The 25126-nt window shown below is 36.2% G+C and overlaps 1 protein-coding gene across 2 annotated transcripts in view; it reads right to left on the reverse strand.

Moving 5' to 3' along the window:
• The window catches only part of LOC129725868 (homeotic protein labial-like), a 51475-nt gene extending 32416 nt beyond the window's left edge, over positions 1-19059 (reverse strand). For both annotated transcript variants that reach the window (XM_055682211.1, XM_055682210.1), the window contains exon 1: positions 17957-19059. In XM_055682211.1, the coding sequence (XP_055538186.1) occupies positions 17957-18860 (904 nt within the window). In that variant the 5' untranslated portion in view covers positions 18861-19059. The remainder of the gene's footprint in view (positions 1-17956) is intronic.
• Between the last annotated feature and the right edge of the window lie 6067 nt (positions 19060-25126).

Below are 25126 nucleotides of genomic sequence, written 5' to 3' on the forward strand. Positions count from 1 at the left end.
AGCCACGGGGGTGAGATTGAGCCAAAACGGAAAATGTTTGTATGTTCAATTACTTGAGATTTCTAAAACCTAATACCTCAAACTCAATACTTCATGAAACGTGACATATTTATTCACAACTTCAAACGAAATATAGATAATATCAGTGAACTGTTTCACTTAAATAATGTTTCAAAGTACAGGGTGAAAACATGCGCAAATAACGTTATACAAAAATGTCCAAGGAAAACCAACCCGATCACATCACATTAACTTACTGCTCAGTTGGTACGTTAGGATGTCGTCTCCAATGTGTTTAGGAAATATTGTGCATTGAACCTGTGTTTGCTTATAAAATAATGTTTTTTTTTTTCAAACTGTACACTTTATGAACCCTTTTGGGGTGAGATTGTGCCAAGCTATAATGAACGGTACAATGTGCGGAATTCACATTCACGACAAAATTATATCAGTGCGTCTTGAACTGTCCTACAGATCAGACGTTTTTTCGGTTGCTTGTGGACTGGTCTTTGACTGCCTATAGCTTCAAAGTTTGTATTTTGTCAGTGTGTCTTTTAAAGACTACCTGAAAGTTATTTCCCATCAGTCTTTCTCAAGACTACCTACTTTTGAATTTAACATTTGTTTTAACTTTTTTCGTATCACCTGAAATGGCTGGACGAAAAAAGAAACCTCGCATCGCTGCGGGGAGGAAAAGAGAGGCATCTCTTTCTGACACATCGAGTGTCTGTAGTGACAATCCTTTTGATATTTTGCCTGAGCAAGAAGCTGGTGAAATGGAAGTTACCAATAATGAAACTATACAAAATATAAAATCTTTAAAAAAGGAGAAAGTTCCACCTATTGTGGTAACTATTTCTTCTGAATTTAATATATTCAAAAAGGAACTTTCAACGTTTGTTTCTGACGTTAAAGTTACCTATCAAATTGGCCGTAGAGGTGAATGCCGCTTATTAGCCGACTCAGTAAAGGGTCGTGATCGTCTTGTTCAGTATTTAACTGACAAGATGTACAAATTTTTTACATATGACACCAAGAACGCCAAGCCGTTCAAGGTTGTCTTGAAAGGTCTCACCAACGATCAAACCGTTGATGAGATCAAACTTACTTTAACAGAATTACTTGGCATAGCCCCTACCCAAGTAATTCTAATGAAACAAAAATCACGAGGCGAAAACAGTCAGAGAACTGGAATTTCCCTTGTTAATTATCTAATTCATTTTAACCGCAATGAGGTTAACAACTTAAAATTTTTTGAAAAAGCACATGCTTTGTATAATGTGCGTGTAAAGTGGGAAATTTATAGGAAGTATGGCGGAGGTGAAAAGCATATCACCCAATGCCGTACTTGCCAACGTTATGGCCATGGTTCCAAATTCTGTAACATGGACCAAAAATGTCTTAATTGTGGAGACTCTTCTCACAAAAAGGACACATGTCCTGTGAAAGAGAGTAAAAATTTTCGCTGTGCGAATTGTAACGGCAACCATATGTCAAATTTTTATCAATGCCCAGTCCGTTTAGCAATTGTTAAGGCAAGGCAAGGTAAACAAAATTCAATTTCTCAATTAAAACCAACTTCAAAACAAAATTCTCCAAGCGTACCAGTGACGCATAGTTTACCTACTCCTTTGCATACCCGTTTAACTTATGCACAGGTTACAGGTAGTTCGAACATTATACCGCCTAGTGTTGGTAGTTCGAAAATGACCGTTAATATGGGTAAGCAAAACAGGCTAGAAAATAATTGTACACCTATCACTCCAGCTAATATTGCTGCCGAAAATATTTTTTCTAATGTCAACTGCCTGGGGCCTATTACGGCAGGTAAACTTTCTTTTTTGCAACAGGCAATGTTCGATCTTATGAACGCCATGTTGCAGGCAAAATCAATGTTTGAAGCCATTCAAATAGGCACAAATTTTACTATTAAAATTGTTTCTAATTTAAAATTTAGCAATGATTTTAAATAAAACAATTAAAATATTAAATTGGAATGCTCGCTCATTGAAGGCCAATGAGAATGAGCTTTTTAATTTTTTAACAGTAAATAATGTGCATATTGCAATTATTACTGAAACATTTTTGAAACCTAACATAAAATTAAAATATGATCCCAATTACGTGGTTCATAGATATGATAGGATTCAGGGTTCCGGCGGTGGAGTTGCAATTGTTATTCATCGCCGAATCAAACATCGTGCTCTTCCCCATCTTGAGACGAAAGTTATTGAAACTTTGGGAATTGAAGTTCAAACTGAACTTGGGATTTTATTTATTGCCGCAACATATTTACCATTTCAATGCACACGCGAGCTCAAAAATTATTTTAAAGGTGATTTACAAAAACTCACCAGAAATCGTTCGAAATTTTTCATAATCGGCGATTTTAACGCTAAACATCGTTCATGGAATAATTCTCAAAGTAATTCCAATGGCAAAATTTTATTCAACGATTGTTCTTCAGGATACTATTCTATTTTGTCTCCGAATAGTCCTACATGCTTTTCTTCTGTAAGAAACCCTTCAACAATTGATTTGGTGCTGACAGATCAAAGTCATGTGTGTAGTGATTTGATCACACATGCTGACTTTGATTCTGACCATCTTCCAATAACTTTTTCTTTATCACATGAATCAGTTTTAAACCCTATGAGCTCTGTTTTTAATTATAACAAGGCTAATTGGGAAAGATACAAAACTCATATTGAGAGAAATTTCAATAATGAGCTTGATTTGCAAAACGAAGTGAATATTGATTCCGCTTTGGACGCATTAAAATGTGCAATTGTTGATGCCAGGAATTATTCTGTTCCAAAGACTCAAGTGAAATTTGATTCACCAATAATTGACGAAAATCTTCAACTTCTAATTCGTTTGAAAAATGTCCGCAGACGTCAATATCAACGTTCTCGTGACCCTGTTTTTAAAACTATTTATAAAGATTTACAGAAAGAGGTTAAACATAGATTTACTCTTCTGAGAAATCAAAATTTTGAGACTAAAGTTGAAAAATTGAAACCATATTCAAAACCATTTTGGAAGCTTTCGAAGATTCTTAAGAAACCTTCAAAGCCTATTCCAGTTTTAAAAGATGGTGAACGTTTTCTTGTATCCAATGAACAAAAGGCTCAAAGACTTGCTCAGCAGTTTGAGAGTGTTCATAACTCAAATTTGAATTTTGTGAGTCCAATTGAAAATGAAGTCACACGTCAATTTGATTTAATTTCTTCCCAGAATTTTTTACCTGCAGAAATAATTGAAACTAACTTGAATGAGATTAAATCAATTATTAAAAATTTCAAAAATATGAAAGCACCTGGTGACGATGGAATCTTTAATATACTAATCAAACATCTCCCTGAGAGCACAATGGATTTTTTAGTGAAAATTTTCAATTGCTGCTTCAAAATTGCATATTTTCCCAAATTATGGAAAAATGCAAAAATTACTCCCATTTTAAAACCGGTTAAGAACCCAGCTGAAGTTTCAAGTTATCGACCAATCAGTTTGCTTTCTTCAATAAGTAAACTGTTTGAGAGAGTTATTCTTAACAGAATGATGTCACACATCAACGAAAATTCAATTTTTGCAAATGAACAGTTTGGATTTCGCCATGGGCATTCCACAACTCATCAATTGCTCAGAGTTACTAATATGATACGAGCTAACAAATCTGAAGGTTATTCCACTGGAGCTGCTCTTTTAGACATAGAAAAAGCATTCGACAGTGTTTGGCATAAAGGTTTGATTGCGAAATTGCAAACTTTTAATTTTCCAATTTTCCTAATCAAAATTTTAAAAAATTATCTTACTGATCGAACTCTGCAGGTTGTCTATCAGAATTCAAAATCTGATAGATTTCCTGTCAGAGCAGGTGTGCCTCAAGGTTCAGTCTTGGGTCCAGTCCTGTACAACATATTCACTTCAGATCTTCCTGATTTGCCTCCAGGATGCACAAAGTCATTGTTCTGCGATGACACAAGCATTTCCGTAAAAGGAAAAAGTCTTCGTGTCATATGCAGTCGATTGCAGAAAAGTTTAGATATTTTTTTTCCTACTTGCAAAAGTGGAAAATCTCTCCAATGCTTCTAAAACTCAATTGATAATTTTTCCGCATAAGCCTAGGGCTTCTTTCCTCAAGACAAACAATAATCACGTTGTCAAGATGAATGGGGTTATTTTAAGTTGGTCCGACAAGGTTAAGTACTTGGGACTAATTTATGATAAAAAACTTATTTTCAAAGAGCACATTGAGAGTATACAAGCCAAGTGCATCAAATATACGAGATGTTTATATCCTCTCATTAACAGGAATTCTAAACTTTGTTTAAAGAACAAACTTTTGATTTACAAACAAATTTTTAGACCAGCAATGCTTTATGCTGTACCGATCTGGTCAAGTTGCTGTTCAACAAGGAAGAAAACGCTCCAAAGGATTCAGAATAAAATTCTGAAAATGATTTTGAAGCGTCCTCCTTGGTTTGGTACACTCGAATTACATAGACTTACTGGTGTTGAACCATTAGAAGCTATGTCAAATAAAATTATTAACAATTTTCGACAAAAATCGTTGCAATCCTCAATTGCTACGATAAGCTCTCTTTATAGCCAATAAGTTAGCAATTAAGTTAGTTGTAAGTTTACTTCCCCTTTTCTGACAAGTAGGTTTAAATCCCTACGAATGATAAGTCCTAATTGCGAAAGCAAACAAATCCTAACAATTAAAATTACAAATTTCTAACAGTGTTGAGAAGTCACCATTTGTGATTGGACACACATACTCGTTATTTACTAATATTTATCATAAATACTTAAGCTACTAACAAATCCCCCCTTAAAAAAAAAAAAAAAAAACGACAAAATTATATCAGTATACACCAAAATACTCGCATTGTTTACATAGGGTGTTTTTTTTTTCTTCACAGCATAGGGTATGTTGTCTAGCTATGATATTATTTAAAATAATGACTAAAAGCTTAAGAAGCTCACTGTTCTCTACTGTTAGATGGAAATTTACAATGATTGATATTGCTTATGGAATGTAACAAAGTTTTGTACACCTATTCTATATAAACTGATGACTTTTAAGCGAGAAAGGAGGGTTGTGGGTACGTTTCCAGCAGTTTTGAGATCTCCAATGGAATATACAGTGGTCAATGACACATAATAACTGAAACGAAAAGTCTTCTCAGGGAGACGCCACTATGTGTAAAGAGACTGTCTATAAGCCACGTTCTCATAACTGGTTACTTTAGATATCGATTTGATCCAGTCATACATTTTTTTATAACTCATATGAAACGTAGTTTCTGGTCAACCCCCTACAGCCCCTTGAACGTCTACGTTGTTTATGGTCGTCCCTATACTTACTGTTTTATCATATTCATGTGGATTAGTCGTAGATACGCTACTGTTTATTTAACAGGTATCAAATTCAACTTTTTGTTTTTGGCACAATCTCACCCCATAGAAGGGGTGAGATTAGGCCAAAGTTAATTTAATTTTAGCAAAATTATAGTTTATTGCAACCTCACCATATTTGCGGCAGTCGTTAACTAAACACCGCAAATTGAAAAAATATTCTATTTAACCGGAGAAAAACTTAAAATTGTAACAAAGAGGGTCTATTTCGGTATTAAGCATTGCTTGAGTGATTTATTTGAAATCCTGCTATTAGATTCGCTTATCACCCAGCAGATCTCGAGGTAAGATGCTGGCCTAACAAGTCAATTGTCGTTTTTTGGTAATTAAAATGCACTTACGATTCATCCTGGATATGAAGAAATAATTGAATGCAGAAAACGGTTTTATTCGACCCAAAAACACTGTATCCAAAGGAAATTGCCCTCGAGACTTGAAAATTGAAAAGGCAATAGTGTTGAACTTAAACATTTGAACTTTTTTCGAACTAATTTCTATTTTTAACAACGACTTTTACCCGTTAACATTCAATTTCATTAAGACAGACAATGCACACTGGGAAAAAATGAGCCCAAATTCGATCTTATTAGAAGTCGCTGGGCTGGCAACCTGAAATATAGCATTTCTTATGTAAAATTGATCAATTAATCGACTGGTGATAGTTTCAGCCTGTGCAGGGCACGGGAAATGGTCTACATTTCCAGAAATACGTAAAAATAGGGTGAAAAGGGGCAAAATAAACCATTTTCCGGGCCGTGCACAAAATGAAACCATCACCAATCGATTTATTGACCAATTTTACATACGAAATGCTGTATTTCAGGTTGTTAGCAGAGTTAGGCAGTGTGACTTTGCACTCGTATCCAAGTGAGTTTTAAAACTTGTTTGCACATTTATTTTCGGACTGCACGTAAACCCTACTAACAGTGCATTACACTTGAGTTAGATTTGAGTTTGAATCCTGCATAACAACAATTGCATAAAAATCGAATTGCGATGAAATTCGCAATTTAAGATCAAATTTGAAAGCATAAATTTGATCTAAAAACAAAACTCATCGCGTCACATCACGTCACGTCACTGCATGCATCGCACGCATTGAAACTCAATCGATCAGAGTGTGCGGTGCAAAAAAACTCAAACTATCGAGAGGAAGCAGATTCAAGTTGAATTCAAATCTGGAAAAGTGTTACTCTGTTCAACTTTGCACGTGTTCAGGCCATCATGGGTTGTTAGTCCAGCGGCGATTATATAGTGAAAATGTGGGTTCCGGTTATTCCACTAAATCTTCGCCGCTGGACTGGCAACCTAAAATATAGCATTTCTTGTGTAAAATTGGTCAATAAATCGATTGGTGATTGTTTCATTTTGTGCAGGGCCCGAAGAACGGTATATTTTGCCCCTTTTCACCCTATTTTTGCGTTTTTTCTGGAAATATAGACCATTCCCCGTGCACTGCACAGGATGAAACTATCATCAATCGATTTATTGACCAATTTTACATAAAAATGCTAAATTACAGGTTGCCAGCCTAGCGGCTTCTAATTAGTGGGAATTTGGGTTCATTTTTACCAGTGAGCAAATGCGTACTGAAAATATGATACAGATTTGGAAAAATCTACCGCCTTCATTTGAGACTCTCGTCTGGAACCTCATTTCCGTCTGGATGCGGTATATTTTTCCCGGCTGGGTCCTGGGTCATGTTTGGAGATCAGAAATTGATATCTGAAGACCAGAACATAATGTTCGATGTTAATTTCAAATCCAAGATGGCGACTTCTGGGTTCTAGGAAGCTGTATAAAACAGTGAAGATATTATTATATTGCCTCAACAAATATGATGCCTAGAAATCGGAAATGAGGAAATATTTTCGGATTCAGGATAACGTCTGAAGACCGAATATCAAGGATTGATGCCATATTTAAATGCAAGATGGTGGCATCCGGTTTCAAAAAAAACTGAATAAAAACGAAGGAACCGTTCAAGACCCCTTTAATACTGGCATTTTCAGAACCGCCCAGCGACCAAAAGCCGATATCTGAAACCATTTTGGAAATCAAAATTGATTAAAATGCTTATATACTCTCCATTCTCGGCACTGACCCTATAGAAACAGCAAATGTCTAACGCTATTTCGAAATACCTTTCTCCACTTTCCGTTTCTATGTAAATCTACAAAAAAAACTGGTTCTGGAATACTCCAATTTGTGAAAAGCAGAACTCTTAAATACTTTCCAATATCTATAGGGTTAATGGACCTATTGTGGACCTTTTTTCTTCATTAACCGTCCGATTAACTCAAATTGTTTTTACCATAAATCGGATTTTATAAATGTTTACATTGCAGACTGGCTGGAAAAGATGTTTCCCGATAGAAGTTTTCTGAAAATCTTCCGAAATACTCTAGGAAAGGGGTTAATTTGATCTATTTCCGGAAAAGATACAACAATATCGCACGCATAGCCTTGGGGCTATTAGCGATCTCGATCAACTAGATTATTAGTTGAAAGAATCCGTTATCAATATTGTTTTTGGCACATTTTGTATGTGTAGGATAAGTACAACGATACACCGTGCCGCAGTGCTGAGACGAGAAAATTTCCAGCTCGAAAAGATCCTTGACTCGATCGGGAATCGAGCCCGATATCACAACCGTGTGGGAGAGCTAGCCGACCGACATCGCTAACCACAGAGCCACGGGGACCACGGAAAAGATATGACGCCAGAAAATTGGTGTCCGTTGCTGTTTAGAAAACCGATATGACGACATCAAGTTTTCGGTTTGTGGGTGGGGGATATAGGTGATGGAGGAAGTGGGTAGTTTAGTAGACGGCTGAATTTGAAAAGTAAGTAGTTTGAATTTGCGACCAAATAGAAGAGACAGAAAGAAATAATATAATAAAGAAAAAAAAAAACATGTAAAAAGAGAGAAAAGATGAAGAACGGAATGATCAAAAAGAGAATATACATCCACAAGAAGAGGGAGGAAATATATATATATATATATATATATATATATATATATATATATATATATATATATATATATATATATATATATATATATATATATATATATATATATATATATATATATATATATATATATATATATATATATCTACTATATAAAATGGAATTCCGTAACACTCCTATTGATATTATTCCCTCAGTCTCTGAGGTGTACAGTAATCATCATCATTTTGAATCGTTCTAAATCAAAAATAATAAGCGGTAACATGTAGATTTTTTAACATGAAAATGTTCGCTGATGTTCAGGAAAGACATTTGAGAAAAAATAATAGGTATATAATTACTAAAACTTGAGATATTATTCACAAAACTACGCAAAACATGCAAAATTATGACTTTTTGTGCTAAATTTGCCTCTAAATCAAAATTCAAAGCGATGACATATGATTCTTTTTTCACTAAAATGTTTATTAATGTTCAGGAAAGACATTTGAGAAAAAATATCAAGTATCTGATCACAAAAACTTGAGATATTATTCACAAAACTACGTAAAACATGCAAAATTATGACTTTTTATATTTATTTCGTCTCCAAATCAAAATTCAAAGTGATGACATGTGATTCTTCTTTCATTAAAATGTTCGTTGATGTTTAAAGAAGACAATTGAGAAAAAATAACAGGTATCTGATTACTAAAACTCGATATATTATTTTCAAAACTACGTGAAACATGCAAAATCATGACTTTTATGGTGAATTTGCCTCTAAATCAAAACTCGAAGCAGTGATCTGTGATTTTTACTATAATAAAATGTTCGTTGTGTTTTGGAGAGATAATTGAGGGAAAAATAATAGGTATCTGAATACACTAAGGTCGCTTTTTACGCGGTTTTTTTGCGCGGGTTTTTTTACGCGGCTTTTTTACGCGGTTTGTTTCCGCGGATTCCGGAATTTACGCAGTTTTTTTTTAAGCAGATTCCGGAATATACGCGGTTTTTTTTTCACGCGGATTCCGGAATTTACGCGGTTTTTTTACGCGGATTCCGGAATTTACGCGGCACATTTTCCACAAAACCACATGAAAAATGCAAAACTATAATTTTTTAGGCTCAATTTGTCTCTAAATCAGAATTCAGAGCGATGACACGTGATTTTTTTCAATGAAATGTTCGTTGATATTCAGGAATGACATTCGAGAAGAAATAATAGTTATCTGATAACTGAAAATAGAGATATTATGCACAAAACTAAGTAAAACATGCAATATCATGAATATTTTGGCTCAAGTTGTCGCTAAATCCAAATTCAAAGCTATGATGCATGATTTTTCCCATTAAAATGTTTGTTTATGTTCAGGAAAGACTTTTGAGTAAACATAACAAATTTTTGATTACTGAAAATTGAGATATTATTCACAACACTACGTTAAACAAGCAAAATCATGAATATTTGAACTCAATTCGCCTCTAAATCTAAAATCAAAGCTATGATATGTTATTGTTCTTCATTGAAATGTTTGTTAATGTTCAGGAAAGACATTTGAGGAAAAATAATAGGTATCTCATTGCTAAAAGTTAAGATATTATTTTAAAAACTACGTATGTTTGAAGATGATTTTCTGCATACAAAAAAACACACTAAAATACTCTTTTTGAAATTTATTTATATTATACATATAATACATGCGAAATTTTGACTTTTTGAGCATGAGCTCAATTCGCCTGTGAATTTATTTTTTTTTTTTCAATAAAATGTTCGTTGTTCCTTCAACATCTGCAAATGTTTTCTTGCAGAAGAATTTATGTTTTAATTTGGTGTGAGTCGACCAGAAAAATATTACATTTCTAATATTTTCGTAGTTTTGTGAATAGTAACACATTACGGGATTCGAAATACTTTTTCATTTTCACCAAAACTAGATCTTGGGACATTTGGCTGGTGGAAGAACGCATTTCATTGGTTTAATTTTTTTAATTTCTTCGTAGTTATGTGAATTAAAACGTTAACTTCTTCTCAGACGTGTTCCTTGGACACCAACAAACATTTTCGTTACAAAAATTCACATGTTATCTCTTTAGATATGATTATAGAGGAGAACTAAGCATGAATGGTCACGCTAAATTCTTCTTACTTTGATTTCTTTCTTCTAAAAGTTACATAAAAAGAGGTTTTACCGTGAACGATTGACGAATATCCGGTTATCACCCGAGTGTGGTATATTCGGAACTGGGATGACCCCACATAACATTTTCCAAAATAACGACTTCTGGCTTCAGGAAAATAATCTAAGGTGGTATTTGGCCAACCATTTCAATACTTCCGAAACTTCCAAACTCCATACGTCATTTTGAAATCCGAAATGGCGACTTCCAGTTTCTGTAAAACATCCCCAAACCACAAAATGCAATCCAATACGGGTATTTCCGTTCTGTGCGTTCTCGGAATATTCAAGTACTTAAAGTGATGATGGACATATAAGATGTGAAATATTTTTGAAGTGAGTTGTGCTAATAATGCAATGAATTATAAAAAATGATTCCTAATTTTCAAACTTTTGATCCCGAGCATCGCCGGGAACGTTTGACTAGTATATATATATATATATATATATATATATATATATATATATATATATATATATATATATATATATATATATATATATATATATATATATATATATATATATATATATATATATATATATATATATATATATATATATATATATATATATATATATATATATATATATATATATATATATATATATATATATATATATATATATATATATATATATATATATATATATATATATATATTAGTCTTTAGAAATTTTTAAGAAAGACAAGGAGAGCTGATATTGGATCTCGAGCAAGATCGGGCACTCGGTTAGTCTTAGGGCATCTTCAGCGGTGGTCCAAATCGTTGTTTTGATCTATTTTTTTTTTTTTGGAACAAACTCAAATTCACTGCTGCAACGGTGGTATAAATTTTGTTTTATACCAGATCTAAATTAAAAAAAAAATGAAACTGGTATACGTTTTGGTCTATTTTTGTCACTTTTTGGAACAAGAAATATATCGTTCTAAAATCCTTTGTACGCAACCAATAGGTGGGTAAAATGTCATATTTTAATTGAATACCTCATTTTTAGCTATTTCCATATGAGCGTTTTGCGATTGTTGAGGAATAAATAAAACAAAAATTTTTTATGACAATTCACAATTCATTTTTGTGGCTTTTCTGAAGCAGAATATGAACAGGTTTGTCGTTTTTGGCATCAAGGAAACCGACCCGCAAAAGAGAGAATTCTGGAAGATCATAACCGTAGATTCAACCACTTGGTTTGCAACCATCAGTCACCAGGATGACAAATATGTTGGCTGTTCGTTAATCGCCTCAATTGTAGTGGGACTAGAGGAGTCCTCAAGAGGCCAGAAAAATTTTCCTCGAAGACACTGAACTAAAAACGTTCAAAATGAAGGATTGTTTCAATATCCTCAAAACTGAAAGCAAGTTTGAAGAACTGCAAGATTCTGAAAGATTGATGAGACGAAAACGGAAGATGAACATCTACGCGATCAAATATTTTTCGCTATCCTCCGAAGCCCTACTTGCAACAGACATTTTTTGATCATACCAATCCATCCTGAGAAATGTCACTGACGCTCGGGTCAAACCGTCAAATCCATAAAGTCTCGTGGATATAAAGTGTCTTGCCAAAGTATTCGTTTAATATGCGTAAAAATTATCGAATTTCCGTTCGTTAAATATTGAGTGCTTTTTATTATAACAAGTCTCATAAACTGATAGCATGGGGTATTGAATTGTTGACAGTGTGACAGATGTCAGCGGTTTAAAACAACAAGATATTCAACACCGGTGCGGAGAACGAAAAATTGGTCTATATTAGCTAGTTCTATTCAGGTTTCGCTGGTGTAAATCTAGTATAAAGTTGTTTCAAAAATAGACCACCGCTGAAGATGCCCTTATATAAACAAACCCGGTAGAAATCATCTCTTCCACACTATGTATCTGAATATGCTCCTTAGGGCATTTATATTTATATTTTCCCAAAACTCACTTATTTGCAAACCATCGAAAAATTCTGTTTATGTTCTGACACTGAATCAGACAAACGTTTCGCCATGTTGATTTTTTGATATTTTCGCACAGAGAATTCACGCGATACATCATGTTTAACGTTGTCAAATTCACGTAGATGATACGTGATAAACCATGACATACATGTGATTTTCACGAAGATGTTATGTTTGTCACATAAATCATGCAAAATGACAGAAAATGAACTAGTATAGGAACTTTCACGTAACAATAACGTGAAAAATATTTTGAGTGTAAACTTCTGCTAGTAACTTTTATACAACTGAACAAAAAGTAATAATCAATGTGTCGCTGGATAGTTAAAATGTGCAAGATTTTTATTATATGGTATGATCTTTTTTCGTGTTGAAAATTGTGGAAAAGTTTCGAGGTCAATTGCGCCCATACATTATTCATACGATTGGATTATTTTATCTAACGCAACCATCACGGTCACGGTCAAATGGCATCCAAAAGCCATCACAATTGTGTAAAGTTTTTACATCAGCCGATGAAATATAGTGCCAGGCCCGTATACCGAATGTTGTGGGACCTTTTTAGCCATACTTGCTTGCTATTTATTGTTCATGAGATGCGTTCATGAGATGCGTAGACGAAATGATTTCAAGCATGCCGTCATTAACCTGCAATGCTGCCAACCAAATGACATCGTATTCCAGCAAAACTTCTACAATTATTTTCATTTGGCGTCTACCTGCTGACACGTACGGTTGTAGGCGGCTTTCATAGTAAATTATGTTTGCCGCACGAAGAACACTAAAGAGTTAACTTGAGTTGTCGTCACGGTTAAACTAGTGTTTTGCCAGCAGTCCAACGAACATGATGCTTTTGATTAACGGTAATCACTCTTATTCTTATTTACGGTCGTATCCGACTTTCGTATGTAAAGATTCGAACGAATTGGAAAATGTTGTTCCCATTTTCGAAAAAGCTAAATCAAGGTTCGAACATTCGAATTAATTCGAAAACGAGAATTAATTACACTTCGTATTCGTATTAGCTTTTTGATCTGAAAGGTTTGTTTACTCAGTGGTGAAAATTTCGTCAGGATTGTTACACGCGTTGACAAGTTATCCAAGATGGAACGTGAGAGACGAGAAAAATTGTGCACAGCCAAGGTTGAAAACCCAACATGGTCAGGAGGAATGATCTCAAACTACCGAAATCGACTGTGAATACCGTGCTCAAACGTTACCAGGACTTTGACGGTGAATCGCGCTAAACAAACCAAACGAGGAAGTGGAACATTGGACCGGAAACTACGAGCAACGGTTATCAGGGCAGTCCGGAATAATCCTGGAGTCTCCCTCCGAGATTTGGCGAAAAGGTTCAATGCAGCACCTAGTACAGTTCGTTGAATTTGTATGCGTGAAGGATTACGCTCGTAACATGCCAGCAAACAACCCAACGGGACGCTGGAACAGAACCTGATTGCCGAAACCCGAGCAAGAATGCTATACGAGCAAGTCCTGACAGAGTACATCGGCTGTATTTTGATGGACGATGAAACATACGTCAAAATGGACTATGGACAAATCCCGGGTCGAAAATTTTACCTTGCTAACCGTAAAGGGAATGCTCCAGGCAGGTTCAAATTTATTTTCGCGAATAAACTCGCCGGCAAGTTGATGATTTGGCAAGGCATCTGTAGCTGTGGAAAGACGACAAAAGTTTTCATCACTGGAGCAACCATGAATGGACGAGCTTACAAAAAGTGTCTTATGATAGTTTTGCCGTTCGTCCTGTCACACGAAGGACCCGTGAAGTTCTGGACGGATATAGCTAACTGCCTATATTTATCCACCACACTGCCCACATTCTCGTCCCATCGAAAGATATTGGGTAATAGTCAAGCGTAAATTGAAGAATTGTGGCAAATCAATCAAAACATCATCTGATATGGCGAAGTGGTGGAAAAAAATGGCCGATGCGATTGATGTTGCCACTGTGCAGAAATTGACAAGTTGCAGCTGAAATGCGAGAAACGCCAAAAATTGGTGAAAAATATAGTGAAGCAGCTGTTACTGAGTGTCTCCAAGCAATAAAAAGTCGTGTTTCGATTAGAAAAGCTTCCACGATCCACCGTAATGTTCCGTGCAAGCAGGAAGTGGTCAGGAAAATCACGAAAAGGAAAACCAGCTGCATTGTAAAGGATTCCCGATTACGAAAGAGCGGCAGCGGCAGTCTACAGCTGCAAGATTCATCTCAGAAAATCCTCGTCTTTCAAGTTTCGTACGAAATATTCAGAATTACTTTGGAGGATTGACCACGAAACGAGTAAAAAATGGCCACATGGTCAAAGGATGGTCTTGTGGATAAGAAAATTATTCAAGTAGACCTGGCCCAAATTAGGAAATTGTTGTGGTCCAAACTAGGAAACGGTGGCCCATTAAAGGAAACTGCAGCTATGATTTATTTCTTTTATATAAGGAAATAGAGGTATTATCTTATTGTTTTTCATGCAGAAAAGATAGGAAACATGTTACTTAATGTTTATACATAATGAAATACTTTATTCAGTTGAGATATTTACACTTATTCTTGCAAAATATGCAGCTACACTACTAAGTGTTCCACTAAAGGCAGTTATACCCTATTTTCGGAACCAGAGTGATGTCCAGACTCCGCAAATCGACTCCAGACGTTATTATGGAATCAAAGATTGTGTCTTCTAGTTTACGTAAAACAGCCCAAAGTGGCCAAATACCACCTAATAGGAGTATTTTCGAAGTTTCCAGTCAACAAAAAAAATATAGTTGGAGGAGAAAGAGAACTAAAGTTTCTCATTTTATACTATCACATTGAATAATCACAATCGAATGTATTCCCAAACCTATCACGAGAAATACATTGACATGAGATAGGTTTTCGCACGTAAACCGGTCGTGTCTTATATACAACCTCCTTAACTATTCATCATTAATAGACACTCGGCTCCCGCCGAGATTGAGAACCTTGTGAAATCCTTTGTCGGTGATTACCAGGATGGTTTTCATTTTCGGTCAAATCTTCATCCTACGACAGATGGTAAATGTCTTCCGGAAATACAACTTGTAGATTCTGTTGTGGATTTCAAGGCGTCGTACGATTCAGTCAAGGGAAATGCGCTGTGGCAGATAATGCTTAAAAACATCTTACGACTAAAATGATTGACTGATTTGAATGATGCTGGAGAGATCAACAACATCCGTACGAATAGCGGGCGAGACGTGAGGAGAACTGAAGTAAAGATTCACGTGGAAGCAAATGACAATCAAAATCTCACATGCTTTTTGGCTTCTTGGATGATATGGATATAATCGGGATTAACCGTGGAGATGTGGACGAGGCCCTAAAGCCTTTTGGGAAAAAACGGTGAGGTTAGGCTCATCATGAAATCAAATGTGCTGACATAGTTGAGGTGATAAAATGCGACAAGTTCTAGTGGGCTGGGCATGTAACCAGGATGCCTGATGTAAGAGCCGCTGAAACTGTACTCATCAGAGAACCAAGAAAAGGCCGTAAACTCCGGGGTAGGCCCCGAACCAGATGGTTGTGCACTGTCGAGAAAATCGCTAGAGTTCCTGGCTTTCGAGGACTATTTATTCGGCATTGGTTGAGTAAGTAGACACTGGGCTCAGTAAATTTGATTTATGTCAAGTGTCTCGTTATGACAAAACATATTATTGGACCCAAAACATTTTAATTAACTTCTGCCTTCGCAGAGTAGTAGATAATTAAACTACTAAACACAGGTTTTTCCGTAGAGCTCAAACTGGAAAAAAATGAATGATTATAGCCTTTTTATCATTCCTATGATTTGCTGTGCCCCTAGAAAAGATAACTTTTTCAGAAATTTAAATGAGTTTTCCCGTAAGCCAACATAGAAGCGACGAACTTGCACTTACTGTGCGGCATTTTGGTGCACCTTTGCATACACCAAAACTCGCAAGAATAGTCAAAAAGCTATAGCTATTTTAGGGCAACTTTTTGAGCATTAGGGTAACTTTTTTTTTCGTTTTTGTCGACCAGCGTTATCTCGTCCTTTTTTTAAAAAATCATTCACCGTAAAAAATTGTTTTGAGTAAACTTCATTTTTTTTAGTTTTTCCTTCTCTTTATGCTAATAATTATCATTGTTAAGTACCATTTCGTAGTTATTATTAAAAGGAAATTTCTAAAAAACTAGCTTTTTAAAATATTTAAATCATATTTGATTGTTTCCCTAGATCTTTTCTAGTATATATTTTTTTCATAGGGACACAACTATCATTTCCGACATTGCCGAAGACTAATCAAACAAACCGTTCCAGAACTAATTTTTTTATCATTAAAATCAGCTTTTCACAATCCCTCCTCTAAAATTATTCATAGTAAAATATTATTTGCAAGAAGTTTCTAGACGATTTTTTCTCGTACTGCCATAGTTAAATTCAAAAAATGTGGTTATCATGGTGGCGAAAAAGTTTTCAAAATCAAATTCGCTGATTTTCCCTGATATATCCTGAAACATCACATCAATTTCCCTGATATTTTCAGCGTTCGGCACAAAAAAGGTGCAACGTAGATGAACGCAACTCTGAATTCCCAGTAAAAAAGTATTCGATCAGATATGAAATCGAACGGTAGCGGTAAAATTCGTCTATTTTTGGTATACGGCGTTGGTTCCCGTGAATTTGGATCTCCAGCACCATGTTTACTGTTTGTTTCGTTATAGTGAATAAAAAAATTAGGTTAGCAAACAAAGCCTTGGTGCTAGCGCTACGATCCTACTGACACTAATAGTATCTCCCGAACCGAGAATCGAACATACGACGACTAGCTTGTTAGAACAGCTTCGTACCTCAAGACCTGCTGAAAGGGTGAAGATTCAAGTTGGATTTATTCAACTTCATTTGATCAGGCAGATTGTAATTTTCACGGAAGCTATGAAAACAACACCCGTAACAGAGTTGTATATACATTGTTTTATTTTACCCTAGTAGCAATTCATAAAACTCGATTGATAAATTCTCTTAAGTAGTTTCTTGAGCACCGATAATCACTTTTCTCACAACCCTCAAAAGTCAACTTTCGCTTAAATTAGCACGCGTCCAGCGTTTGTTTGTGTCCATAGCAACGCCAAACGCTAGAATATGCCGCGCATGTGTGACACTTAATTTACACGGTGGGTTAAAATTACTAACATTTCGTGTTTTAATTTTTGAGCAGTACACTTGTTTGTAGTGGCGCTACATTAACATATCCGTAAAGATCGTTAACGTGGATAAATATACATAATAACTGACTTCCTATTGTGTTAAAACAGATGTTTGCATACCATTAGATGTTTTTCATGCTATTGATTGCCGTATTACCGGCTAAAAGAAGGCCCCAATTAAACCTAATATTTCTTCTTTACAAGCATTACAAGCTTAGAAAATTACCATACTGTGTTCAAACACTTACTTGGAGGCTTTGGCACATTTCGTTTGACTTGCATCCACTTGTAGGTCGGTGCATTATGCGAATTCTGCTGGTGCAGATGGTCATGTCGTAGCTGCAGCAACGCACTGTTACTTTCACTCCCGGAGGTGTTACTGCTGCCATCGGTAATACCGAGCTTACTGTCGGATTCTAGTCGCGCGGTTGCCGTCGAGTGCAGAACCTGTGACTCAAGGACGCCGGCTGGCGGAAATCCGGTTGCGCAGTTCTGCTGCGCATGGTGCACCACATTATTCTCCCCATAGATCTGATGAGACCAGCCGGTATTCGCCGGTATCGAATGATGGTTCACAGAATGGTCACTCGAACTGTTATCGCTAACGGCGGATAACCCGAACGTTCCATAGCGATGTATGCGTAACTTGTTTTCTTGATTAATCAGGCTGTCCCCACAATCCTGCTGACTGTACATGTAATCTAGATTGGTATAACTTAAACCATTGTCTGCACTAATAATCCTTGTTTGTTGGAAGGGTGTGGAACTGGTTTGACCATTGTTATAGAAAATATTCTGAGTTTCACTATCGAAGTAAAGATCCGACGGGGAATTTGAGGTGGTTATACCATATTCTATCGCGGAAGGACTATACAAATGGCTATGTGAGTAAGGTTGCTGTTGGGTGTAATTGGGAGAACTCGTACAGTTGTTACTGGCCGCACTATTGATGCTGCCAATGAGCTGCGAGTTGAAGGATCGGGAATCCGACGGGTTTGCACAATCAACAACACTTGCTACTGACTGACGTTGGTGATAGTAATGGTGCTGATGATTTGATGACAAATAAGGATATCCATCTGATCCCGGTTCGTTACTTTGAAAACCACTCGCGTGCATTGCATGACTTCCGTATACACTCACATCAATCATATTGAGCTACAACAATGAATTGAAAAAAAAGTGCAGGCTTACTCATTTCCTAGCTTAAAACACAAATTGTATGTTTCGTAAATTTCATCTCAATTATTCGCACAAAATTCGAATCCACAAATCCGATTATATAAATCAAATCTCCACATCAATCTTTTTCTTCATTATTACGAATGGAAGCACGCGAGGTTGTCACTGCCTAAGCATTTCGATTGAGACTGAATGTCTTGTGTCTACTACCTTTGGACAGGGCATACCGCCAGAGTAGCACCATCGTCTAAAAAGGCTATAACACAGCTCTAGCTGTCCTACTCTCATGGTTGTATAAATGTCCCATCTACTCATTTGTTCTCTCCCTCATTCGCGTGTTGTTTTTGAAAACAACTCATTGCATCGGTGGTTTTATTTTTCTGTTCCTTTCCGATGTTCGCTTTCAACGCCACCAATGGGGACTAGAGCATAGGGCTTCGCTCCGAAGGCGGCATGCGCTTTGGGGGCGTGGCTTCTTGTACGATGCAAAAAAAAATGTACATGTGCGGAGTGCTAATAGTTACTGCAGGAAGGTTTCATTTTTGCGAATCGTCATGCGAGTAGCAAATAATGAATAGCAGACATGATTATTATGTTGAATTATGGATGCACGGTCTGGTTTTGCTCTCTCTCTATCTTCTGTATTAAAAAGTTGAGTTTCGTGCAGTCACGAATTCATACGTGCCTATTTTCCAGGACCCCGCTTGAGACCGCTCTAAATTTTAAAGGTACATTGCACACAAGTCACAACTATTGTTGAATTAAAAATTTACACGGGCTTGAATCGGATGTCTCCGCCCTTTTATAGGTAGCCCCAGTTGTGTTGTTGAATGTATGTTGATAAATTTGTGATGACATTCTACTCCAAATGGAGAATGGATGGAGAACTATTGGTTGCTTTTGGGTAAACGTCTAGTTGTTCAATGTTTTTGAGAAAAATCATGGTTGTGTTCAGCACTAGTACAGCATCGTGCGGCACAATGCTGCGGTATAATTAGCAGTGAAACAAATATATTATGCTAACTTTAATAGGGCGTGCCAGTTACTATTCAGAAGAGCATTAATCCCCATTGTACAAACCCCTTTCGTGTGAAAACTACGTTCTTAAACTTTTCATGCGAAGCACGATGCGCTTAGTGTTAATTAACGAGTAGCAATCAGATGGATAGCAACGGCTAATTGTTCGCCGCTTTCTTCCGTTTTAATCTTCTCTTTCTAATGTGTCGAGAAATGAACTTAATTCTAGCATAAATTGAGAGTTAAGACAATAAATTAATCGAGTACATATTATGATAATAATTTATTTCAAGACAGTTGCTTCCGTTGCTTAGAAGCATTACTCTTTTTAATCTAACTTTTTGAATCAATCTGTTTGAGGAATATATGTGTATACGGTGCACAAAAAACATATCGGTTGGCCTTATTGGTGTATAGGATTGAATTGTGGAAAACTTTTTTAATGTGGAGTACATAAATAAATTGTAAAAATTTCAAGCATAACATTAAGATTACCCACATTTTTAGTGAAATAGTAAATCTCTAGTAAAAGGACTGTTTAAGTTATCAAACAGACATATTAAATTGATAAAATCTTCGATGGTTTCTAATCAACCTCCTTTGTAAAACAATTGAAATGTTACATAGATGTTGCCTGATCAAATCGTTCTATTCTTCAAAACACAGTTTGCTGTACAAAATATTAGAAAAATATCAAAGCACGAGCTTTCCGTCATCAGCTATACATGTCCGTATTTCAAATGAACTAACATTTCATTTTTTTGAGATGAATTTTTGATGATTTTTAGATGATTTTTAGTAATTAATTCTCAAAAAACTTTATTCTGAAATGATCCACCACAGAAAAAACAGAGCTCGAAGATTTGTGGAACAAACTAGACTGTGTCTGTAGCAAATTTGCCTAAAGTTGAATCGTCTAAAATCTTTCTAAACTGCGACCGATTTTCACCTCCAGCGATTTTGTGACAAACATTTGAACCTTTCCGGTGATTATTGTTTACCACTCATTACTCAAAGCAAAAATCACCTCCATTTGACGTAAAGCAATGGGGTCGTACGGTTATCCATGGATAACATATTGTTTGTCTCCTAATTTATTCATTCTCGTTATTTTGATAGCCGAACGCAGGATTTTCGCTTGGGAGAGGTTTTTTAAACAAAATTCAAGATCTGGAACATCAGAATTGGGTTTTAATGTTTTGTTGGCTATATATTTAGCATTTTAGGATGTGTTTTTTCAAGCTTGCCATAACGGCGAGTGCCTTATCTTATCTCGATGTATAGACTCTCTAATCAGGACGAAGATAATCAAAATTCTATTCTTGAGAGGATTGAAAATTTATCTTGTTGTTGAAAACGATAGTTCGGATGTGGTATACCGTTGGTAGCCAGAAATTTCAAAATTTTCCAGAGTTCTTAGGATAGAATATAACGATAATGTCAATAAATGCAATTTCATAAATTTTGTTCTTCAGATCAGGAACACAACACAACACGCTACAGAGCTGAGATGGATTAAAAAAATAACAGAAGGATTGTATGCAGAGCTACGACCGCAAGGTTGACGTAGAACTACATAGGATTGTTTGTTACATTACTTTAATACTAGCTTCTGACAATTTTGCCGAAACTAGATTTAATTTATCAACACAGTCTTGTAAGATTTTTCCAGCAATCAATACATCATCGAAATAACAACAAACGTTTTCTACATTTTGTAATATTTGGTCCATAACTTGCTGAAAAATTGAAGCACTTGAGGACGCACCCTGCGGTAGTCGATTGTAAGTAAATAACCCTTTGATTGCATTGATAACCATATTTTTTTTCAATTTCTCTGAAAGCGAAAGCTTAGTGTAAACTCTCTCTAAATCGAGTGCGCAGAAAACTTTACAGTCGGCCAATCCGGCGAATGAATCCTATGCAAAAGGCAAAGGGTATGCATTAGAAATAATTAATTTGATTATTGATACTTTACAATCTATTACTAGTCTTATATTACCGTTTTTATTTATTACCACAACAACCGGTGACACCAATTCGCTAGTTTTTATTGGAGTAATAACTTTCTCATTCTATAATTTGTCCAAATAGGTGAGAACTTTTTCTTTCAACCTATACGGAACGTTGTACGCCTTTTCAAAAATATGCGTTTCTTCCTGAGTACTAAATCTGCCTCATATCCAACTATGGGTGTGATAAACCCTCTAGTGCCCAAATTAATTTCTTAACGGACTTCGGCTTGAATTCTGAAAAGAAAACGTCAGCTCAGAGATAGTTACCCTAATTTTTCTTAATTTTGTCCATACGTAGGTATTTTGGTATGGATTAGGTACTTCCGTATAGACAAAATTAGGAAAAATTAGGGTACCTATCTCTGTTTTGATTTGATAAGTAAATAAAAAAATTAAATTTTTATCTCATTTTTAGGTGAATTAATCAAAAATTTATTTACAACAAAAGATGCCCCTTAAGATCTACAAAAACTTTGTCGAATACACTGTAGCATTTAAATGGCAATTTTATACTCAAAAGGCTGACGATCACGTTTATCGCGTTTTAAACCACTGTGCAACGCTAATAAAATAACTTTCTGGAAATAATATGATTACACTACAAAAATTCAAAATGGCAACTGAAGTCGATTTACAGTCATTTTGAAATTCAACATATTGACCCTCCGGCTCCTGGAAATCAGTCAAAGATGACTAAAAACCTGCTTGTATGAGTATTGCTAGAATCGGAATGATATTCATAGGCCGTTAATTGTCTCCAGCTACCATTTTGAATCTTATCAGAGCCTCCAAATTATTTCCAGAGAGTAATTTTATTAGTGTTAATCAAGCATGGAAAAGTTCACTCACTAGCAATATTTCATGCAAATGTGTTCTTTGATTTATCAGTTATCGTTCAACTATTTCCACTCGCGTACAAGTTTTCCATAGAAACGCTGCTGATTGTTTTTCGCTTCTAAGAGTTCCGATTACCTTAGAAGGAGACTGAATGATTCAAACACGATAGTATTTATTGTATCCAAGTTCACTTGCATTCAACATTATCGCGAGAAGCTTTGAGATATTATCGCCAGTGATACAAAATTATGAATCCAAATGAACGTTAGATTGCGTTCAATTGTTTGCTTGCCGGAGCAAATAGGTATCATCAATGCTTATAGAAATTGTAGCATGGTTCATTAGCATCTGATACTTGAAATCACCAAGAATCATCGTGGTATATCACGGTGAAAGCACGACGTGGAGTAGCCGAATTACGCCTACAAGCAACCAACATTTGAAAGAATCATTGCGATCGCTTGAGTGCAATCGTTTACGATTCTTTCGTGAAACACTCGCTAAATGTTGCTCGCTCCGCCTAAAGCAGGCAATACTGAAACAAAATCATCAAAGAAAGCTACCATATATTTCTTTGCTCTAAGTTGTCTCTTGCAAGCTTGAGAATGTGTAACTTTTAATAGCGATGGTTTGCTAGGATTGAAAGCTTATAAATAGCACGTTCAGAAATGATACCCGAATGATTGTTATGCGATACGAGTTTTTCCATCCTTGGTGTTAATCATTAAAGTCAAGATAAAGCCCGTTCGACCAATTTCGCGTTGTGGAATATTTTAAATGATTAAGGTTTCAGCATCTTTTAGCAAAATAACTAAATTTTTGGGGCAGTTCGAATGTGTACACAAGGATGAAAACCTGCTTGAATATTTAACTTTCAACAAACGAACCCACTCTCATCAATGCTATAGGACAAGAAGTCTTAGATCTCACTCCTTGTAGCTCCTCGATGGCGTAAAAATTGACATGATTCTGATAAATTTAGTTTATCAGACAATAGACATTGGAATCGAGATTATTCCTCTTAAAAGTAAACACATCTAAGGGGCACCTGGTCGAAAAATCCAAAATGCAAAAAGCGATGCTCGAAGAGCAGTCTTGGGCAACTGAAATTGAAAATAGAATAGAAGTTTGCAGACCCTATCAGAGAAAAGCTGGAGGTTATTATTAACACTGATTTATTATTAACACTGATGATTCCTTGGCTAGACAGTGACAACTAGATCTAATATCGAAAAGCTACCGAATCTCGGATTAGGCGAGCGGCAACCAAAGGAGTCCACAATACTTCAATGAACTCGACCCAAGCAACGATTCCGAGTTTCCCGTGCCGAAGGCACTCAAACATCGACTGATCCGTAGTGGATGACTGACCTATGAAAACAATCGTTTAGAACCACGCCACTTCGAAATCGTTGTGCTTCAGGAGCTTTACCGAAAAGAATGGCAGGTACGGAGGACTTATGGTCGCAGGGTACAGTAATACCATGGGCCTAGGTACCGGCTATATAGTGCTATGCAGGATGCAGAGTCGTGTGATCAAATAGCAGTAGATCTCCGACAGGGTGTGTATGTTGAGAATGAAAGGACGGTTCTACAACTACATTAAAGCCAACTACAAACGGGCCAACGATACGCGGAAATTCTATGAGAAGATTATCCGGTCTCACGGAGGCTATGTGTCGCAAGCCGACATGTACAACGACGCGGATGGAAACCTTCCCATGGGGTCCAAAAAGGTGATCAACAGGTGGAAGGAGCACTTCGATGAACACCAAGCAAAAGCGGAACTGGAACTGATCTAGGAGCACTAGCAGCAGATGACCTAGTACCAGCCTCCGATGTTCATGAAGTTCGTTGAGAGATCGGGAAACTAAAGAACAACAAAACCGGCGACAAAGACGGATTGCAGGGAGAGTTCTTTAAGCATGGTAGAGAGGTGTAGGCTAGCGCGCTGCACTGCGATTTGGGAGGAAGAATAGCTACCGGATGGGTGGATGGAGTGCCACAACTACCACGGTATCTCACTTATCAGTGCTGCCTGCAAATTACTCTTGTTTCGTTATCTATCATCTTTACCCAGGAGTTTCGTGGGCCAGTACCAAGCGGGCCACCACGAACCAGACCTTTTAAATCTGACAGATCTGACATAACTATTGCGAATACAACGTGCCCACACATTACATCTTCATTAACGTCACGACGATGGACACGAACTTTTTTTCCTGTACGAAAAAAACTACCCAAATTTTGGACTTTTCGTCTTCAAAATGTATTGTTTACATGCTGTGAATTTGACAGTTGTGTGTTTTGTTGCCGCCAATATGCAAGCTTCAAGTAAAAGGGTTCAAGTGAAAGTCGGGAAAAATG

This window comes from Wyeomyia smithii, chromosome 2 (genome assembly GCF_029784165.1).
Source record: "Wyeomyia smithii strain HCP4-BCI-WySm-NY-G18 chromosome 2, ASM2978416v1, whole genome shotgun sequence".
NCBI lineage: Eukaryota > Metazoa > Arthropoda > Insecta > Diptera > Culicidae > Wyeomyia > Wyeomyia smithii.